The following is a 17,390-nucleotide window of genomic DNA, read 5'->3' on the forward strand; positions in this document are numbered from 1 at the left end:
TGAGAGTATAGCTTCACAGCTCCTGTTTAATGTTACTCATAACTTAGCAATAAGTCTGTAATAGTGAAATGTTCCACTAAGTAAAATTACTTTTCTTGAGAAGTTTAGACTTCACTACAACATGTTATCATCCTCATCTGATCTCACCTGGCGACTCCGGCTGAGCAACACAAACACAACCTTTCTTGTCTCTGATTGGACAAGCCTGAAGTGTTGGAGAATTTGCATATAGCAGGCTGTAGTTTACACAAGCCTCTGCACCCTTAGGAGTGTAAAGAATCCAGGCAGGAACAGATATGTCATTGTTGGTCTTTCTCCTTCTTTCCGACAGTGTTCTCAGTGCATGGTAGGTACAAAATAATATTTATGCAAGAATATGCTTTTTGTGGTATGCATGTTTAACAATAACTGCGTTTGAAAAGTGTCATCTTTTAATGTTCAACTATATGTTAATCCCACTTCCAAATTACCTTTAGTTCTGTGTTTTTCTGCTCATGAAGATCACCTCTAACCTGCTTATTCTATACTTGCAGGACTACAGGCTGAAGTTATTTGGTTAAAATGGAAAAAGCTAAAGAACCACTGGAACTAAACGTTTCTCCCATCACAAATAACTCAGAACATTTCCTTCAACCTTTAATCCCTGAAGTCACAGTAAACCAATGTTTCCATGCCAATCCACCCCATAACAGATTCATACCAACCCATTGCATGGATGCAGATTATCACTACCAAAAAGGAGCAAGTGCAGTCGGACAAGTGAACCAGAAATGTGGGACTCGAGTCTGTGATACGCAGCGTGATCTGATGGAGCACAGAGAGCCAGAAAATAGAGGAGTAACTCCTGTCAGGATGAATCTCCTTCATCGCTCCCGTCCTGCAGAGACCCGGACGGGAGACACGAGAGCAGAGTGCTCCTGTTTGAATTGTGGAGCTCACCGGTTTGGAAACACTGAGCCTGCAAACAGAGACACAACGAGGTAACTGAGAAAGAGCCACCTCAGAGAACATGTTATAATTGGCATATGCTTCAAAGTTTGAAATGACAAAGTACCTTCTTGAATTTTCAGCGGGGAAGATGAATATAATTCACAACACTACCGACCACCTCAGACTCCTCACCACTACATGCACAACTACGGTAAGAAAAATTCTATTAAGAGCAATTAATTTCTTTCACAGTAAAGCTAAAAAATGGAAAAATAATCTGTCTTTTTTATTTAAAAAAAACAAGATAATCAAATAAGCAAGTATTTCTATTATTATTATTATTTCCTTTTTCTTTTACCAAAGTAAAAGCAGCAATACAAGAGAGTGCAAATAATATTAATCCTATTTAACATTTCACAGACAAAAATACAGAAATATTATCTGACAAAACATACTCACAGTATTATAAGTTAAAGTCCTATGAAGTAAAGTATTGTGCATAAAAAGGGCACCTTTGAGAATTGAATTGGTAGATATTTTGTAATTATAAGTAATGTGCAAAAATGTGTAAGCAGCACCTAAACGTTTTTAAGGTAAAGCACATTTTAACTATAATGTTCAGTATTTAAATCTATGACAATGTAACATTATAGTCTCTAAAGTAATTGTTGGTTTCAGAAGAATGAGTAAAAAAAGCACAGCAGTAGGTACCAGAAAGTACGGGGAGAGCTCACGTGTCGTTTGTCTGAAACGTTTGCAGTACTTGACTGTAGATGCTTTTCACCACTGTCATAGCACCAATTTAATCATTATTTATTTCATTTGGCTGGCCAGTACAATATGTATTTGAGCTGCCAACCTGCTTTTCCCTATCCTGTTTTATTTAGGCATTTCCTGCCTCATTATGTTCTTCAACTGTATCTACAGACCCCCATCAATCCATGAATATCGGGTATTATCACTCTGCAAGAGACTTCTATCCAGGCCACAGACTCCCTCCTCAGCCATGTCACCACTCTGCTCCCTACCAGCACAGATCCTGGGATGACTACCAAAACTGGTAAAACAAAACAAAACAAAGGATCCTTGAGCAACTAGGTGCACTCCACAACTTTGTAACCTCACCAAAATGCTGTGACCAAGAGCTGCAGCTGCTTTGCATACCTGCCAGCACGATTCAACTGATGAGCCTTTTGTTACTTTTTCCTTCTAAATGCTAGGCTCCAGCACACTCATGACCCAATGAATAGCATCATGGCTCAAGGAGGTGTGTCAGTGAACATGCATCAGTTCTTCGTACCTCCAGTGGAGGGCGTGTCACAGGTCAGCGTGATGAACCTGAGCCCTGCAGGAGCGGAGGCGTCTGTCTCACATCCACATGAGAAAAGAAGAACCATCAGTCTGCCGGATGAGTGCCGTGAGTCTCTTTGATTTAATCATTTAATAGGAAGTTGCTTTTGTTTTATTGTACAAAGGAATTATTGTGTAGGGCACTTGGAAGAACATAGGCAGGCTTATGAGGTTTCAACAGGAAGCGGGGTCTGTGTTATGCAGGATGTGTTTGTAAACCTGCCAGGTCTGTATTAGGGACTTGGCCAGATAAATAGAAATTACATTTATATAAAGCATACACTCATTGTTACCTATGCTGTTTAAGCACGAGGTGAGCATAATTAGACTAAGGTTAATACTGATTCTAAATGTGCTTCACTCATCATGTAGAAAGACATTTTGCATTATTTTCATAAAAGAGTAAAAGTAAACAACATCTAAACAAAACCTTTGAATTATAATTGTTATTTTTATTTGACAGAAATGAATAAATGTGAGTTGTTGTTCACAGTTTCCATTGAATAAGGTACTTATTCAATGTCATGGCTATGTTGTTGTGTTGTTTTATTGGATTGCATACATTAAAGGGTAATGCAGTGCATCTGTATATTAACACAGTAACAAAGATCACCATAAAAAGTGATCAGATATAATATTTTATTTGAACTAAATTGCTAAGGTAGCTCTTGCTGCATTTATTTAACATTTTTAACATCAAAATACAAAAAGATTGATTCTGAGATTAATTTGGATTTTCTCTTCTCTTCACAGGAAACATTTTTATAACCTATTCTTCGGACATTTCGTCAGATATAGTCCCCTTCGTAGACTTCCTCACAAAGCAAGGTTTCAGACCAGCTGTATGAGACTTCCTATTCACTCACAGGTCAGATAAAATGTTTTAAAAACCCTGAATAGTTCACTCATAGACCTGATTTATTCCACAGGTTGACATAATTGACAACCCCATCAGACGCTTGGATATCAACCAGTGGAAGGACAGTTACCTGACAGATGTAAGTTAAGCGTAGTTTTCATAATTTTGTATTGCTTGCTTGTATTTGTATAAAACTGTCACAAGTTATGACTCATAAGACAAAATCAGTGAGTTGTTTTCCTTGAATATTCCATGATTTCTGTATGTTTCAGGCAGAGAATGTGTCTAAAAATATGTGTGTTTTTTCAACAGCCATCAACCCTGATTATCGTCGCCATCAGTCCAAAGTATAAGGAGGACATAGAAGGAGACGTAGTGGACAACCACGGTCTGCACACTAAATATGTTCACTCCATGGTGAGAACATTCCATTTTTCAACGAGACATCATGCTGACTGTATTGCGAACGGACTCTTTCATTCTTAATCCTATTTTCCCAGATGCAGAATGAATTCATCCAACAACGCAGCTTGAATTTCAGATTCATACCACTTCTCTTCTCAAATGCATCCCAGGTCAGAATGTGTTTTATTTTTATTTTTACACCATTTCTCTTTCTTTAAACCTTTCCGCACTACTTAACAACATGGCCATACACTCACCTTACAGAAGCACGTCCCATGTTGGCTTCAGAACACGCATGTTTACCGCTGGCCGCATGACACTGAGGATCTGTTACTGCGACTGCTGAGGGAGGAGAGATACATTCCTCCTCCAGTACCGCTGGAGCTCACCCTCATCATCAGACCCGTGACCCCCAGTGCTGCAGCTCCACTGTAAACACACACCTGTGATAATTACTGTGTTTGATGACTTGTTTGTAGCTCATTTTAATTGGAGTAATGTAGATCTCATTTATGTCTTGTAAGAAACAATTCATGTTGTTTCCAATGTACAGATGTTTCAATAAAAATGTTTAACTGTGTACTTCTATGCAACAACTTTTATTCAGACTAACATATCTCAACAGCTATTGTATGCGTTTTCTGTTTTTTGTTCCCCAGAGGATGAATCTTAACGATTTTGGTGGTGATCCTCGGAATTGTCCCTCTGGATATTTGTGGTATATATTGCATGGATTGTCACACATCCCTCAGGATGACTTGTAGTAGCTTTGAAGATCCGTTAACTGACCACTTAGCACCATCTTCAGGTAATAAAATATATTTGTTTAACATGCACATTGATTTACCATCAGCCTCAACTCTACTTTGTGTTTAGTGCTATCTAGCAAATGTTACTAATACAAATGATTATATTATATGTGTTCATAACTTGAACTTTCAAAACAAGTTACAACACGATTTACATTTAAATAAGCTAATGAGAATCAAAATTCACAAAGATAAAAACAAGAAGATGGAATAGTTCATAAACAGTAGTAAAGAGAAAGACAAAGAATGAAAGTGAGTTTTAGACTCAGGGAGTAGCAGCATGAAACTTTGTTGTTCATTTCTCTCCTTAAGCCCCTGATTTGTTCCAGTTTAGTCGGCAGATTGAAGTGTCCCACCAGTAGGGGTGCCCAATTCAGCCCACTGATCTCACACACCCCCCTTCAACCGCCAAAAAAGGTCTGCCAGAGCGGCTGGTGCGCAGAGCTCCAGCTAAGAATAACCCGGCCTTCTGGGGGATAAAGTTACCTTGAAGCCCCCCCCTGTGCTGTGATCTGACCTATACCCATGTGAGGCACCAATAACACAGGGGGGATATTCTGTCTGTTCCCCCTTCTCCCTTCTCAGCTCTCTGCTTAGCTGGACTCTTTCCTTCCCCCTGCGTTGCTCTCCTTTGCCCCAGCGTCCCCAGACCCCCCTCTGCAATGCTGCCACACTGGCAGCTCCAACATCGCAACACCTGTAAATCTTAAATTCGAGCTCGATTTTCCTCTTTTCATCCCTGGAGAAGTTTGACTTTTGGATTACACCGACAGGAAACAACACAGTGATCACCAAGTGGAATGGAATAATTTAATAACTTGGACACTTTTCTACAGATAAGCGGATGCTGATTGGATATTCAACTGAACCTGTGATTTTTCATTTACTTCTGCATGAGGAGGCTTTCCCCTCAATTTGAAGGATTATAGCTGAAATTGTCTCCATATCACCATGGCTCAAGGTAGGACAGTGCCCTCTGCATAAACACTGAAATTAACACCTACATTTTTGCAAGTCTAAGTGATTTATGCCATTATAAAAACTAATAGAAGTGCTTGATGGTATGTCCTCTTAGGAAAATGTGTTGAAAGTTGGTTGCTATAAATACAGGATATCATGTAGCCAGAGTATTAGCGTTGCTCTCCAGTGACAGACTCGACTGCTGCTGCCACTGACCTCTATTTTTCAACTTTCTTTTTGCCATTAAAAAAAATAAGAATGTCACCTGCTCCAACATGTTGTATTTTCTGTGGTGTGATGAAGCTTCAGGCCTTGAATGAATTGAAAAATAACAAGCAAGTTTCCCTTTTAGAATCAGTGTGTTAGTGGTGAAATACTGACCCCGCCTGTCCATGCTGAGAAACTCTGGAGAGACTGTTTTGACGCTTTTCTCATCGCAGCATTTTTATATGAGGAAGTGAATCATAAGTTGGGCCTGCTCAGAGTTCATTGACAGTAACAAGGTGTCTTTTCACACTTGGACACCTGATCCAAGTCTGAATGTGCATCAGTGTTGATAAGGGAGAGGATGTCATTAAATGCCATCACAAAAATGTTCCACGAGACTGAACAGGTGGGAATCAGCTTTAAATACGCTGATGAAATGGAAATCCCTGAAGATTCCTTTCTTTTATGAGCTATAAAACAACAAGATGTGTTTCTCATGTCTTTTGATAAATACTGTACCAAGAAAATCTCCCTCACCTGATATGGCTTCGCTGCAGTGTGTCGGTGATGTGACTGTATGGAAGGGCATTAATATCCCAAACAACCCAAAGCGATTTGACTGAACCATACTTATGTGTTAAAGTTGTAAGTTGTTGCCATCATTAAATGAATAGGAGAATCTTAGATTTATCAAGCCATTGGATACGCTTACTTTGTCGTTTAATAATATAAAGATTATTATCAGGAACTTCTGCTAATTTCAGGAAGGTTTCTTGCCCTAACATGTAGATAAGATTGTTTATCCATCATGCTCAATTGAAGGCCCTGGAGACCTTCAGTATTTCTCAATCAATTTAACTGTGATGAATGTGGCTCTACATGAACATGTGATGTTCAGTTGAACAGGTTTGGTTTGTTTTCTTCACGAGAAATAAGATTTTTTTCCTGAGTACTATTATATTATCAGCCAACTTCCTCATGTAGCAAGTTAGATCAACCAACGTGTCACGGATCTCTGCGAGACAATTTAAGACTTTAACACATATATAACATTTCTGTGCCCTCATGCATACAGGTGCTAATACATCTGCATTTTGACCGATATTTGAGCCTTGTTGTTTTATTTGTCTTGCTCTAGTAGGGTCGAAAATAACACTGAATACACATTTTGAAAAATTGTGATCATTGTTAACCTGCATGCATGTTTGTCATATACAGATATAATGGGGTCTCTGTGTAAAAGGACAAACCACATATGTAAGAGTATATTAAAACCAAAATGTAAGAATAAATATTCTAATACTACCTCCAGTGTAACAGAAGCAACATTTAGACATAGTAGCTGAACCACAACATCATCTTTTGTTTTCTCACATAAAGGCGCCTCCTCTGCAGCCGTTGGGTCAAATGGAGCAGCTGCAGCACAGAGGCCCAAAGGGCTGGGGCTCCTCGGTAAGCTCAAAGTGTCTGCGGAGCTACTCATCGCCCTGGCTGCTCTCCTGTCCTGGGTGGTGGTGGGAGTGGTGATGTTTGACTTTGTGGAGTACAAGGCAGTTCCTGGTAAGTCACAAATACATAAAAAATGCATGTGTATAGGGTTTCAATCACCAAACAGGCATAAGTATAATTGATTCTGTTACTTTTCTCAGACATTCAGCAAATCGTTTCGGACCCTGTGAAAGCTGTAAACGATGCTGTTGATGAAGTAACCAGTCTGTTCAATAAGTTTCAAGGTACATAAGAAAGACGCTTTTAGATAATCATGACTATTAGGAACCTAATGTAAATAGCACAATAAATGCATCAAGTGCTTAACGACACAGACTTATAAACATTAACCTTAAAAGCAGCTATTGAAATGGAAAACTAGATTTTGAAAAGTACCTCCGTCTTCATTTCAAATAACAATACGATCTTAAAACAGCACTGCTATTGCAAGTGTTGTAAAATATGAATATCATTTCTTGGTCCCCAGAATGTACACCTGATTTAAGTGACCCCAGTTCCGCCGCCACTTACGCAGCTGAGGAAATATCGGAAGCAAAAGATGGATTTGTTCGCTATTTTTCAGATGATGAAGGTATGAAAACACAATCACACTTACTCTACTCAAACACAGGGAAACAAAAACGAAATGTGATGTAACCATGACTCTAACAATCTACCTTCAAACCCACAGGGAACTTCTACCTCAGCTATGTCGACCCGGTGGTCTTCGGTAGACAAGCTTTCCATTCGACTAATGATTTCATGTGTGGCGTTGTGGGCACCTTCAAAGACACACTGTGTGGGATTGTGGACACTGTATTGGATGCTATAATGGGTATAAAGAAAGGTATATATTCCATACTTTATGTTTATTTCTGACTGAGAAAAGTCTCTTCCTTCCTTTTTTTATTTACAAAAATGAAACACAAAGTAAAAGGAAATTATTTTTGCCATATATTTTTGGCTAGTGTGGTTATAAATGTATTTTCCCTCTTATGTGTTCCCTAGGAGAAGTTGACATTAGCTACATTGACCCGGTGGTCACGGCAGAGGATTCTTCAGTGTTACTAATGACTTTATATGTGGAGTGGGGGCCTACATCCAGGGTGTGTTCTGTGCCATTTTTGACACAATTTTGGATGTAGTGAAAGGTATTTGCACTTCTCTCGTAACGTTTGTTTGATATTTAGCCTTTTTGAATCCTGCAATAACTATTTAACACATTATATACTGTATGTCCTTGTTTTTGTTTCCAGGAACTGTTGATCTTAGCTTCATAGACCCTGTGGTGGCTGGGCAGAAATCTTTTCAGTGCTACAAATGAAGGCGTTAATGGTGTAGTGGGCTACATCCAGGAGATGCTTTGTACCATCGTAGACAGTGTACTGGATGTAACAAAAGGTACCTGCATCTTTGCATTGTTTGTGGTGCAATACAAAAAGTACAATGTCTAAATGTCTTAATGTGTGACTAAATCAACAATAGTATTCAATAGCTTAGCTTGTGTGTGTCATGAGTAACAGTACTTTTGTTTCTGTGTTTAACTTGATGAATTTGTGGCCAATATCTGTTCCTATTGGTCTTTAACTGTCTTTTAAAATGTCTGTAACAAAAAAGGATTCAATTAGTTGATTGAAGTAACTCATTGCAGTGTTGACTTGTTTTTTCTCAGGAGCCACTGACCTTAGCTACATTGACCCTGTGGTTATCGGTAGGGATGCCTTCAGTGTTGCTAACGACTTTCTGAGTAAAATATCAGGATACATCCAGGATGTGCTCTGTGCCATCGTGGATGTGATACTGGACACAATAAAAGGTACAGTATTTTAACCTCTTCCCTAGTCTACTACTGTACTACATGTTAACCACAACCATGTTTACTTTACTGTAGCCTGTTAACTGAAGTTTTCATATTTTCTTGCTCATCAGACATCCAGGATGCTATTGGATTCAGCCCCATGTCAGCTGTGAAGAGAACAGCAGAAATCACCAAAGAACAGATAGACATGCTCGTGAGCTACGTCTCCACAATGTTGTTTGGTGATCAAGGTCTGTTTCAACCTATTTAAATATCATTTACAAATCTGCCACATTATAATACTATTGCTGGTATCACTGTGTTTGCATTTGCTTTACTGACTCTGCTGATGTTTCAGGGATCCTGCCTGAAGTGTCCGTTGATCCCATGAAAGTTGTGGAAGAGGCTGTGTTGGAGTTCTCAGACAAGAAAGAAGTGTTTGTGGCGTACATGTCTAGCCTGCTTGTTAGTGATCAAGGTATGCTTATTTGCATTAGTAATTTACTCTACCTTAAAGAAACTTTAAAAATACACATACTTATAATATATATAATAAAGTGTGCATACGTGATGCCCGTTTTTCTTTGGTTTTAGGAGAACCTGCTGCCACACCAGCTGTTAAAGTTGGAACTGAAAAAGGTTTCACTTTTTATTTCAGTTTGAATACATCTAAAAGCATCTTACAAGCATAACACTTCACATTTCAAACTATTTGCGCAACATGTCTGTTTCTTCTCTGTGTTTAGATGAAACTGTTTCTACTCCGTCTGATATAAAGCTGGTACATAGGAAAGGTGAGCAATACAAATATAGTTATTTCCTTTACCTTGCTGTTAAATAACATTCCTGTTCTTGAAATAAAAAACTTCACTGGTCTTTCATAAACTTTTTTTTTTTCTAATGCAGGAGAATTTCTGCCACCTCTTGAAAAAGGTAAGAAATCAACATCAAGTTTTCAGCAAACATGTGCTATCCATGCATGTTTGGATAAAACTGGTTTTCTTGGAATGAACTGATCTAAAGTCTGCTATAGTTCGAATAAACCTCATTTTGCACCTGAACAAATATGCATCATGACCACTGTATACCTTCATTTGAATAAATATATAATATTAAAAAGGATTTAGTGACTGCCTCTATCCCTTTGTGACACTAACGTTTGCTATGTGAAACATTTCATGGAATAATGTGTTCATGTCTTTTGATATTAAGTTGTATTTGCTCCAGTCATCATGTTTTCTGTTTTACGTAAAACATTTTTAATTTCTATGTTGCATTGAGCATAAAAATGTCTTTAATATGCATCATTTGCAGTTGTATGCATGTGTATGTACGTGGTATGTGGATTGTTTATTCTTTGTTTTGCTGCCGTAAACTTTTACCATAACAATAAATGTGTATTAAATGCCACAGAGGATAGTCCCCGTCAAATGGAATATTTAATGCTGTGTTAAGCAAAATAATCTGCATCTTCAGTACAAATGTATGAAAATATTAAGAGTTGACTCATCATTACTGGATGTCATTGACCATGGCATGTTGTGTGTATAATGTATTGAAAGTTCATTGTTCCCATTTCACCCCATCCAATTCTACTTTACCTGTAAATAATTGTGGAGCAGCATTTCAATGTGAAGACGTAAAGGTCAGATCACACGGGTCACATGCGTTGGTGATACAGTTACAGAGATCATGAAGGCTGCCAAAGATGAAGCTGTTGCTGCTGCTGCTGCTGCTACTGCTGCAGAGTTGACTGAAGCCCCGACTCAAAGACTGAAGAGGCTGAAGTTCCCACTGAAGCTGCCAAGGAAGCAGATGTGAAAGAGGCAGAGGAGGATGATGGTATTCATACGTTTATTCTTTAATTGACACATTTACACAAGATTGATAACAGGAACTTAAATTGTCACTATCACATCACTAGTGAAACACGTCAACCTTGAGAGACTGACATGAACATTCACCGGAAGATGAGACAGAAGAGGTTGATGCTGAGGAAGAGGAGATTAAAGCAGAGGAAGTTGTAGCACAAGAGAGGAGGAGAAGGAGGAGGAGATAAAAGAAGAGGAAGGGAAAGAGGAATTAAAAATGGAGATAGAAAAGGAAGAAGAAGAAGAGGAGGCGCCAAAAACTGAAGAAGAGGTGGAAGAATCCGAGCCAGAGGAAGAGGAGACTAAAGCTGAAGTAGAATCAGTAAAAGAAGTGGAGACCAAAACTGAAGATTTGGTAGAGGAAGAGGAGGAGGAGAAGGAGGACAAAGAGGAGGCCACTAGGACAGAGGAAGGGGCAGTAAAAGAAGAGGAGGAGACCAAATCTGTAGAAGTTGAGGAAGCTAAAAAGGAAGAAGGGGAGAACAAATCTGAAGAAGATGCAGTAGAGGAGGAGGAGGAAGAAGCGGAGGAGGAGACAAAAACTGAAGAAGATGCAGTAGAGGAGGAGGAGGAAGAAGCGGAGGAGGAGACAAAAACTGAAGAAGATGCAGTAGAGGAGGAGGAGGAAGAAGCGGAGGAGACAAAAACTGAAGAAGCTGCAGTAGAGGAGGAGGAAGAAGAAGCGGAGGAGGAGACAAAAACTGAAGAAGCTGCAGGAGAAGTGGAGGAAAAGGAGGAGAAAGAGGAGGAGGAGGAAACTGTAGAAATTCTGGTAGAAGATAAGGAGGATGAGACAAAAACAGAAGAAAAAGCTGAAGAGGAGAATATTGAAGATGAAGATCTCCCTGTTGATGAAGAATCAGATGAAGAAAAAATTGAAATCACAGAAACTCATATCCAACATGAGATTACAAAAACTGACCAGGACGATCAAGCTCTAGATCTGGATGATGAAGAGGATTTAAAAGAAGATCAACTGGACAAAGTGGAGAAGATAGAGGTGGAAGATGAAGAAAAAGAGACACCTGTCCAACAACTTGATCTAGAAATGTTATCAACTGAAAAAGTTGATAATACTAGTGTAGTGCCTGAGTCTGATGATGATGATGATGAGGAAGAAGAGGACATTAACGCTGACGACCAGGACGAGTACTCCGACATCGTTGACGATCACGATGAAAACAACAACAACAGTGAAAGTGGGAAAACTGAGCTCAAACGTAGGAGGAAGGTTCATATTCCCTTTGAGAGGCTCAGAAGAGCCGGATCCAAAGCTGCTTCCAAAGAAGAACGCCTTCACAAAGATGAGACAGGTACAACACGCTCACCATTACCATCACATGTGTTTCACCAGTCCATTTTCAGTATCAGCTCGTGAAAATGCTTCTGAATGGTGAGTTTGTCACTAATGATAAATAATATGTGTGAATATTGTGTTTTTAAAGGACCACTTGGTTCTAACGAGACTCAATTAAAGCCTAACATGTAACATGTATTATTTTTTCCTTCTGCTTACGTTTTCTGCTCCTTTATTTTGTGTTAATCAAGGTTTTAAGCCAACTGCATAATTTTCACAATAAAACCATTTTCATTACAGATTAGAGAAACATATTTTAGGAATTATTCTTGTTTGTTGTTGTACCAAGAATCCGAAGAGAAGGTAAATAGGACAAATAATTAAAAACAAATTATTTTTTGGCTACAAGGAAACCAGAACTTCTGAGAATCAAGAAAGATGAGGACATTTCCCCAGATATTGGTGTGGGAAAAATATTGATACATTTTTGATTGAAAAAGCTAATCAAAATGAACTAACCAGATCAATTCAGGTTTTATTTAGATCAGCCACTCATCCTGACTTAGGTGTGAATAGCTTAAAGAAAGACGATCTTGTTACTAATACAGCACATTGCTCCTATAACTGTGCTCTTTTCTTTTTGATGACTCAGTAACTACAAATCTATTTCCTAAGGTGCTAATTGTGTGCTTAGCTGTTCCTGCCTTAGACCGAACAGTAGATGCTTTGAGCAGCGAGCCAGAGGGCAGCTACATGGCTGAAAAAACATTTATGGGATTCTCCACAAGGACAAGAAAAAACAGATATCTATCAAGTCATCTTACATTCACAGTGAATTATGTGTCAAAACAAAACAAGGTATTATGACTTGTAGATATCAATGTAATATATAGTGATTATGCTAGCATGATTAATTATTAAGACTTATTGACTTTCTAACACTGATTTACTGCATCTTCTAAATAATTTGACAAAATTCATTATTAAAGGTAATAATCTTGAAATTGTGGACCTTCTTAGGTTTACATCCAACATTCCTTTTACATTTTATAACTTTCTTCTAAATTGATTGATTTGGTTTTATTGAGTAAACACAAGACATACTCGATGTACACAAGCACCTTGTAATTCTGCTTATGAAGAATTATTGTTGCTTACAGAATTCACTGCCGAGGAGGAGGAGGAGAGAATAGTTGAGGAATACAAACTTGAGGAAACTATTGAGATGAAACTAAAAGAAGAAAAGCCAAAGGAGGAGACCAAACCCTTTGAACAGGAACCACCAAAGCCCAAAGGTAAATGCCAGAGGTGGGACCAAGTCACTGTTTGGCAAGTCCCAAGTAAGTCCCAAGTCTCAGCAGTCAAGTCCAAGTCAAGTCCCAAGTAAAGACAGAGAAGGGCAAGTCGAGTCCAAGTCCAAGTAACACCAAAGCCAAGTCAAGTCCAAGTCCAAGTCCCAAGCTTCTTCGAGTCCTGAACAAGTCATCATGTACTCTTCACTTAATAATGCCATTATCAGACAAACGATCACACAATTTCAACATATCAACCTAATCTTCAGTATTTTTTTATACATACAGATTAAACTATGCATATATTTTATATATCTGTATATACGCATGCGCCCAAAGACCTTCAAAGTATTGTGTGTGAATGGTGGGTTAGAAATGTATGAGCACGGAAGGCACCACTGTCATCCTAAAGTTGGTAAAGCGCCTTGACTAGTGAGGCATGGACTGTGTGGATGCATGTAACTGGCATTGATGCTTCAGTGGATGCCAGTTACAGTAGGTCAACATTTTGCTTAAATCACAAAGAAACCTAATATTTCAATAAAACAATGTTTAATCTGCATAACAATTAAGCAGCATGACTACACACAATGAAAGGTGCTGGGGGTAGGCGCTTGAGAGACAGACAGACAGAGAGAGAGACAGAGTACACCTCCCTAATCTTAGTTATTTGTGTACATACCTGCAAACTCAGAAGGGCTGAAAAAGGTGACAAACTAAACCGTTGTAGGGGGGTCTGGGGGGTCTGGGGGCATCCCCCCCCACCCCCCCAGCCTTTGTACACGTTGCCTAGCAACGTCGCACATGCGCATTATATCCTGCTCCGCTCCGAGTTAAAGTAGTAGGCTATTCATGGGAAACGCATGAACAGCACGTTAAGATCTCGGCCAAGTCGTAATTAAAAGCAGTTGTTCATTATTTAAGTTAAGCGGCGGTAACGCCAGTGTTAAACACGGTGTTAAACACGGTGTTAAACACGCAAATGCCGGTTGGTGTGCGTACGGTACTGAGTGTTTATCGGTCCACGGCCGTAATGAACGTGTCGCATTGGTCCATATGTAATGCGCACGTTCTGTTGTTCCCATTGGCATAGAGCTATTGAACATTAATTTTAACAAAGGATACGGATAACATATCGCCCACGGCAGTTTTGTCATTGTATGTATAGCCTATATTTGTATTACGCTATCATCATTCAACATGTAGAATGAACGTGTTATCTATAGAGTCGATTTACATAGATAATTCACAACCATGAACTTAATCTGGATCTTAAACCTGCCAATTGCAACTGAGAGAGACGCAGACCAGACGGACAGCTCTCGACTAGGCTTCCCTTCCGTGGCACAATTGCATCTTTTCCGTAGATGAAATCCGGGGAAATCGTGAATATTAATGAGGGGAAACCCGGGGATTATCCAATCACGCTGGTTAGGTCCCTGATCCAATCCAAAAAGGCCAAAATCCACCACATGATTGCATTGCTCGCACTTGCCTGCCGGCTCTCTCACTTTGCGGTCTTTGGGGCTTCGCAAGTTCGCATTGCAGGGAAGGATGTCCATGATCAGGAAATTTAGCTTTTGACTCGAGGCATGTCAAGTCATTACAAGTAAAAGAGGCAAAGTCCGAGTCAAGTCTCGAGTTAATAGTATTCAAGTCCAAGTCGAGTCGTAAGTCATGCCGAATTTGATCAAGTCAAGTCTGAAGTCATTAAAATCATGACTCGAGTCTGACTCGAGTCCAAGTCATGTGACTCGAGTCCACATGTCTGGTAAATGCACTCAATGAAAAAAGTACAAAATATTGTTACCTTTAGGAGTATATGTCCAAAATATGAAGTATGTCCACAACAGAATGCAGCTTCATCATTTTTTGTTTACCTTTGCTGCATATTTTGACATTAGCTAACAGAGGTCAACCACTAGTAAAATTGTTTTCAGTATGAGTAACCGTTTAGGGATGTTTGTCTGGCTTTAACTCTTATCCCCTATTAATTATGTTACATACATCTTCGAGTACATAAAAACCTGACTCTTGGATGTTTGTTTTTAGAAGATGAGTCGAAAAAGGAGAAAGAACCAAAGAAACCATCCAAAGAAGAGGTAGAGTTCAGGAAGCCTTCAGAGGAGGAGAAAGAAACACCAAAGCCTGAACAGAGGACATCAGTGACAAAACCCTCTGAAGAGAAAATTGATGTGAAAACACCACCCAAAGAAGAAGAGGAAGTCAAGAAACCTCTCAAAGAAGAGAAAACAGTCCAGAAACCATCAAAAGAAGATGTAGAGGACAAGAAACCATCCAAACAAGAGAAAGTCAAGAAACATCTTGAGAAGAGAAAGAAGCTAAGAAGCCTCTAAAAGAAGTCAAAGAGGCCATTAAACCTGTCAAAGAAGACAAGGAAGCGAAGAAGCCTCTCATAAAAGACAAAGAGGTCAAGAAACCTCTCGCAGAAGAGAAAGAAGTCAAGAAACCCTCTAGAGAAGACAAAGAAGTCAAGAAACAACTCAAAGAAGACAAAGAGGTTAAGAAACCTTCTAGAGAAGACAAGAAGCCTCTCGCAGAAGAGAAAGAAGTCAAGAAACCATCTAGAGAAGACAAAGAGGTCAAGAAACAACTCAAAGAAGAGAAAGAAATCAAGAAATCCTCTAAAGAAGACAAGAAACCTCTCAAAGAAGAGAAAGGAATCAAGAAATCCTCTAAAGAAGACAAGAAACCTCTCAAAGAAGAGAAAGGAATCAAGAAATCCTCTAAAGAAGACAAGAAACCTCTCAAAGAAGAGAAAGAAATTGAGAAACCATCTAAAGAAGACAAAGAGGTCAAGAAACCATCCAAAGAAGACAAGAAACCCCTCAAAGAAGAGAAAGAAATTGAGAAACCATCTAAAGAAGACAAAGAGGTCAAGAAACCGTCCAAAGAAGACAAGAAACCTCTCAAAGAAGAGAAAGAAATCAAGAAATCATCTAAAGAAGACAAAGAGGTCAAGAAACCGTCCAAAGAAGACAAGAAACCTCTCAAAGAAGAGAAAGGAATCAAGAAATCCTCTAAAGAAGACAAGAAACCTCTCAAAGAAGAGAAAGAAATCGAGAAACCCTCTAAAGAAGACAAAGAGGTCAAGAAACCGTCCAAAGAAGACAAGAAACCCCTCAAAGAAGAGAAAGAAATCAAGAAATCATCTAAAGAAGACAAAGAGGTCAAGAAACCGTCCAAAGAAGACAAGAAACCCCTCAAAGAAGAGAAAGAAATCAAGAAATCATCTAAAGAAGACAAAGAGGTCAAGAAACCCTCTAAAGAAGACAAGAAACCCCTCAAAGAAGACAAAGAGGTCAAGAAACCATCTAAAGATGAAAAACAAGTCAAGCAACTTCTCAAAGAAAAGAACGGAGTCATTAAATCTCTTACAGAAGACAAAGAAATCAAGAAACTATCAAAAGAAGAGAAGGAAGTCCGCAAACTATCTGGAGAGGAGAAAGGAATCAAGAAACCTCTCAAGGAAGAGAAAGAAGTCAAGAAACCTCTTGAAGAAAAGAAGGAAGAAACAACACTTTCCAAAGAAAAGGAGGAAGTCAAGAAACCCTCCAAAGATGAGAAAGAAGTCAAGAAACTTCTTAAAGAAAAGAAGGAAGAAACAAAACCTTCCAAAAAAGTGACAGAAGCTAAGAAACCCTCTAAAGAAGACAAGGAAGTCATAAAACCATCTAAAAAGGAGAAAGAAGTTGAGAAACCTCTGAAAGAAGAGAAAGCATTTAATAGATCTGTTGCAGAAGGAATAGAATTAAAGAAACCATCAAAGGAAGAGGAGAAAGTCAGTAAACCATCCCGAGAGGAGAAAGAAGTCAAGACACTTCTTAAAGAAAAGAAAGCAGAAACAAAACCATCCAAAGAAGAGAAGGAAGTCAAGGGAGCTTCTGAAACTGAGAAAGACAAAGAGGTTAAGAAACCATCTACCAAGAAGATAGAGGTCAAGAATCTTCTGAAAGAAAAGAAAGAGGAGGAGAAACCACTCAGAGAAGGAAGGGAAGAGAAGAAACATCCTAAAGAAGAGAAAGCCATGACAACAACTCTCAAAGAAGATAAACTTTCTAAAGAAGAGACAGAAGTGAAGGCAACCACCTAAAAAAGTAAAA

At 38.9% G+C, this 17,390-nt stretch overlaps 3 protein-coding genes across 4 annotated transcripts; all 3 read left to right on the forward strand.

Moving 5' to 3' along the window:
• The first annotated feature begins 322 nt into the window (after positions 1-322).
• Positions 323-4,280, forward strand: LOC134881945 (E3 ubiquitin ligase TRAF3IP2-like). The gene is made up of 11 exons (XM_063909554.1): positions 323-346; positions 534-980; positions 1,071-1,141; positions 1,858-1,990; positions 2,151-2,347; positions 3,034-3,122; positions 3,210-3,278; positions 3,452-3,556; positions 3,640-3,714; positions 3,809-3,975; positions 4,204-4,280. Exons 2-11 carry the CDS (start codon positions 562-564, stop codon positions 4,208-4,210), a joined length of 1,332 nt encoding a protein of 443 aa, XP_063765624.1. The 5' UTR covers positions 323-346; positions 534-561; the 3' UTR covers positions 4,211-4,280.
• A 705-nt stretch (positions 4,281-4,985) lies between these two features.
• Positions 4,986-9,889, forward strand: LOC134881102 (uncharacterized). 2 transcript variants are annotated; one of them, XR_010168000.1, is made up of 8 exons: positions 4,986-5,314; positions 6,901-7,080; positions 7,170-7,253; positions 7,496-7,600; positions 7,700-7,855; positions 8,017-8,159; positions 8,265-8,409; positions 8,681-8,767. XR_010168000.1 is itself a non-coding variant. In XM_063908240.1 (8 exons), the coding sequence occupies exons 2-8, from the start codon at positions 8,367-8,369 to the stop codon at positions 9,820-9,822; spliced, it is 630 nt and encodes a 209-aa protein (XP_063764310.1). In that variant the 5' UTR covers positions 8,024-8,159; positions 8,265-8,366; the 3' UTR covers positions 9,823-9,889. The 2 variants fall into 2 exon arrangements, 1 of the variants encoding a protein (XP_063764310.1); XM_063908240.1 differs by lacking the exons at positions 4,986-5,314; positions 6,901-7,080; positions 7,170-7,253; positions 7,496-7,600; positions 7,700-7,855 and adding exons at positions 8,938-9,057; positions 9,165-9,284; positions 9,401-9,445; positions 9,553-9,600; positions 9,713-9,889 and having other exon boundaries at positions 8,024-8,159; positions 8,681-8,824.
• A 609-nt stretch (positions 9,890-10,498) lies between these two features.
• On the forward strand, positions 10,499-17,380 carry LOC134881104 (neurofilament heavy polypeptide-like). The gene is given in 5 exon segments (XM_063908243.1): positions 10,499-10,648; positions 10,731-11,990; positions 13,135-13,269; positions 15,319-15,599; positions 15,602-17,380. Coding segments are annotated over 4 exon segments (3,291 nt in total). The 5' UTR covers positions 10,499-10,648; positions 10,731-10,894.
• The last annotated feature ends 10 nt before the right edge of the window (positions 17,381-17,390 follow it).

The sequence above is a fragment of the Eleginops maclovinus genome, chromosome 19, assembly GCF_036324505.1.
Source record: "Eleginops maclovinus isolate JMC-PN-2008 ecotype Puerto Natales chromosome 19, JC_Emac_rtc_rv5, whole genome shotgun sequence".
NCBI classification, from domain to species: Eukaryota; Metazoa; Chordata; class Actinopteri; order Perciformes; family Eleginopidae; genus Eleginops; species Eleginops maclovinus.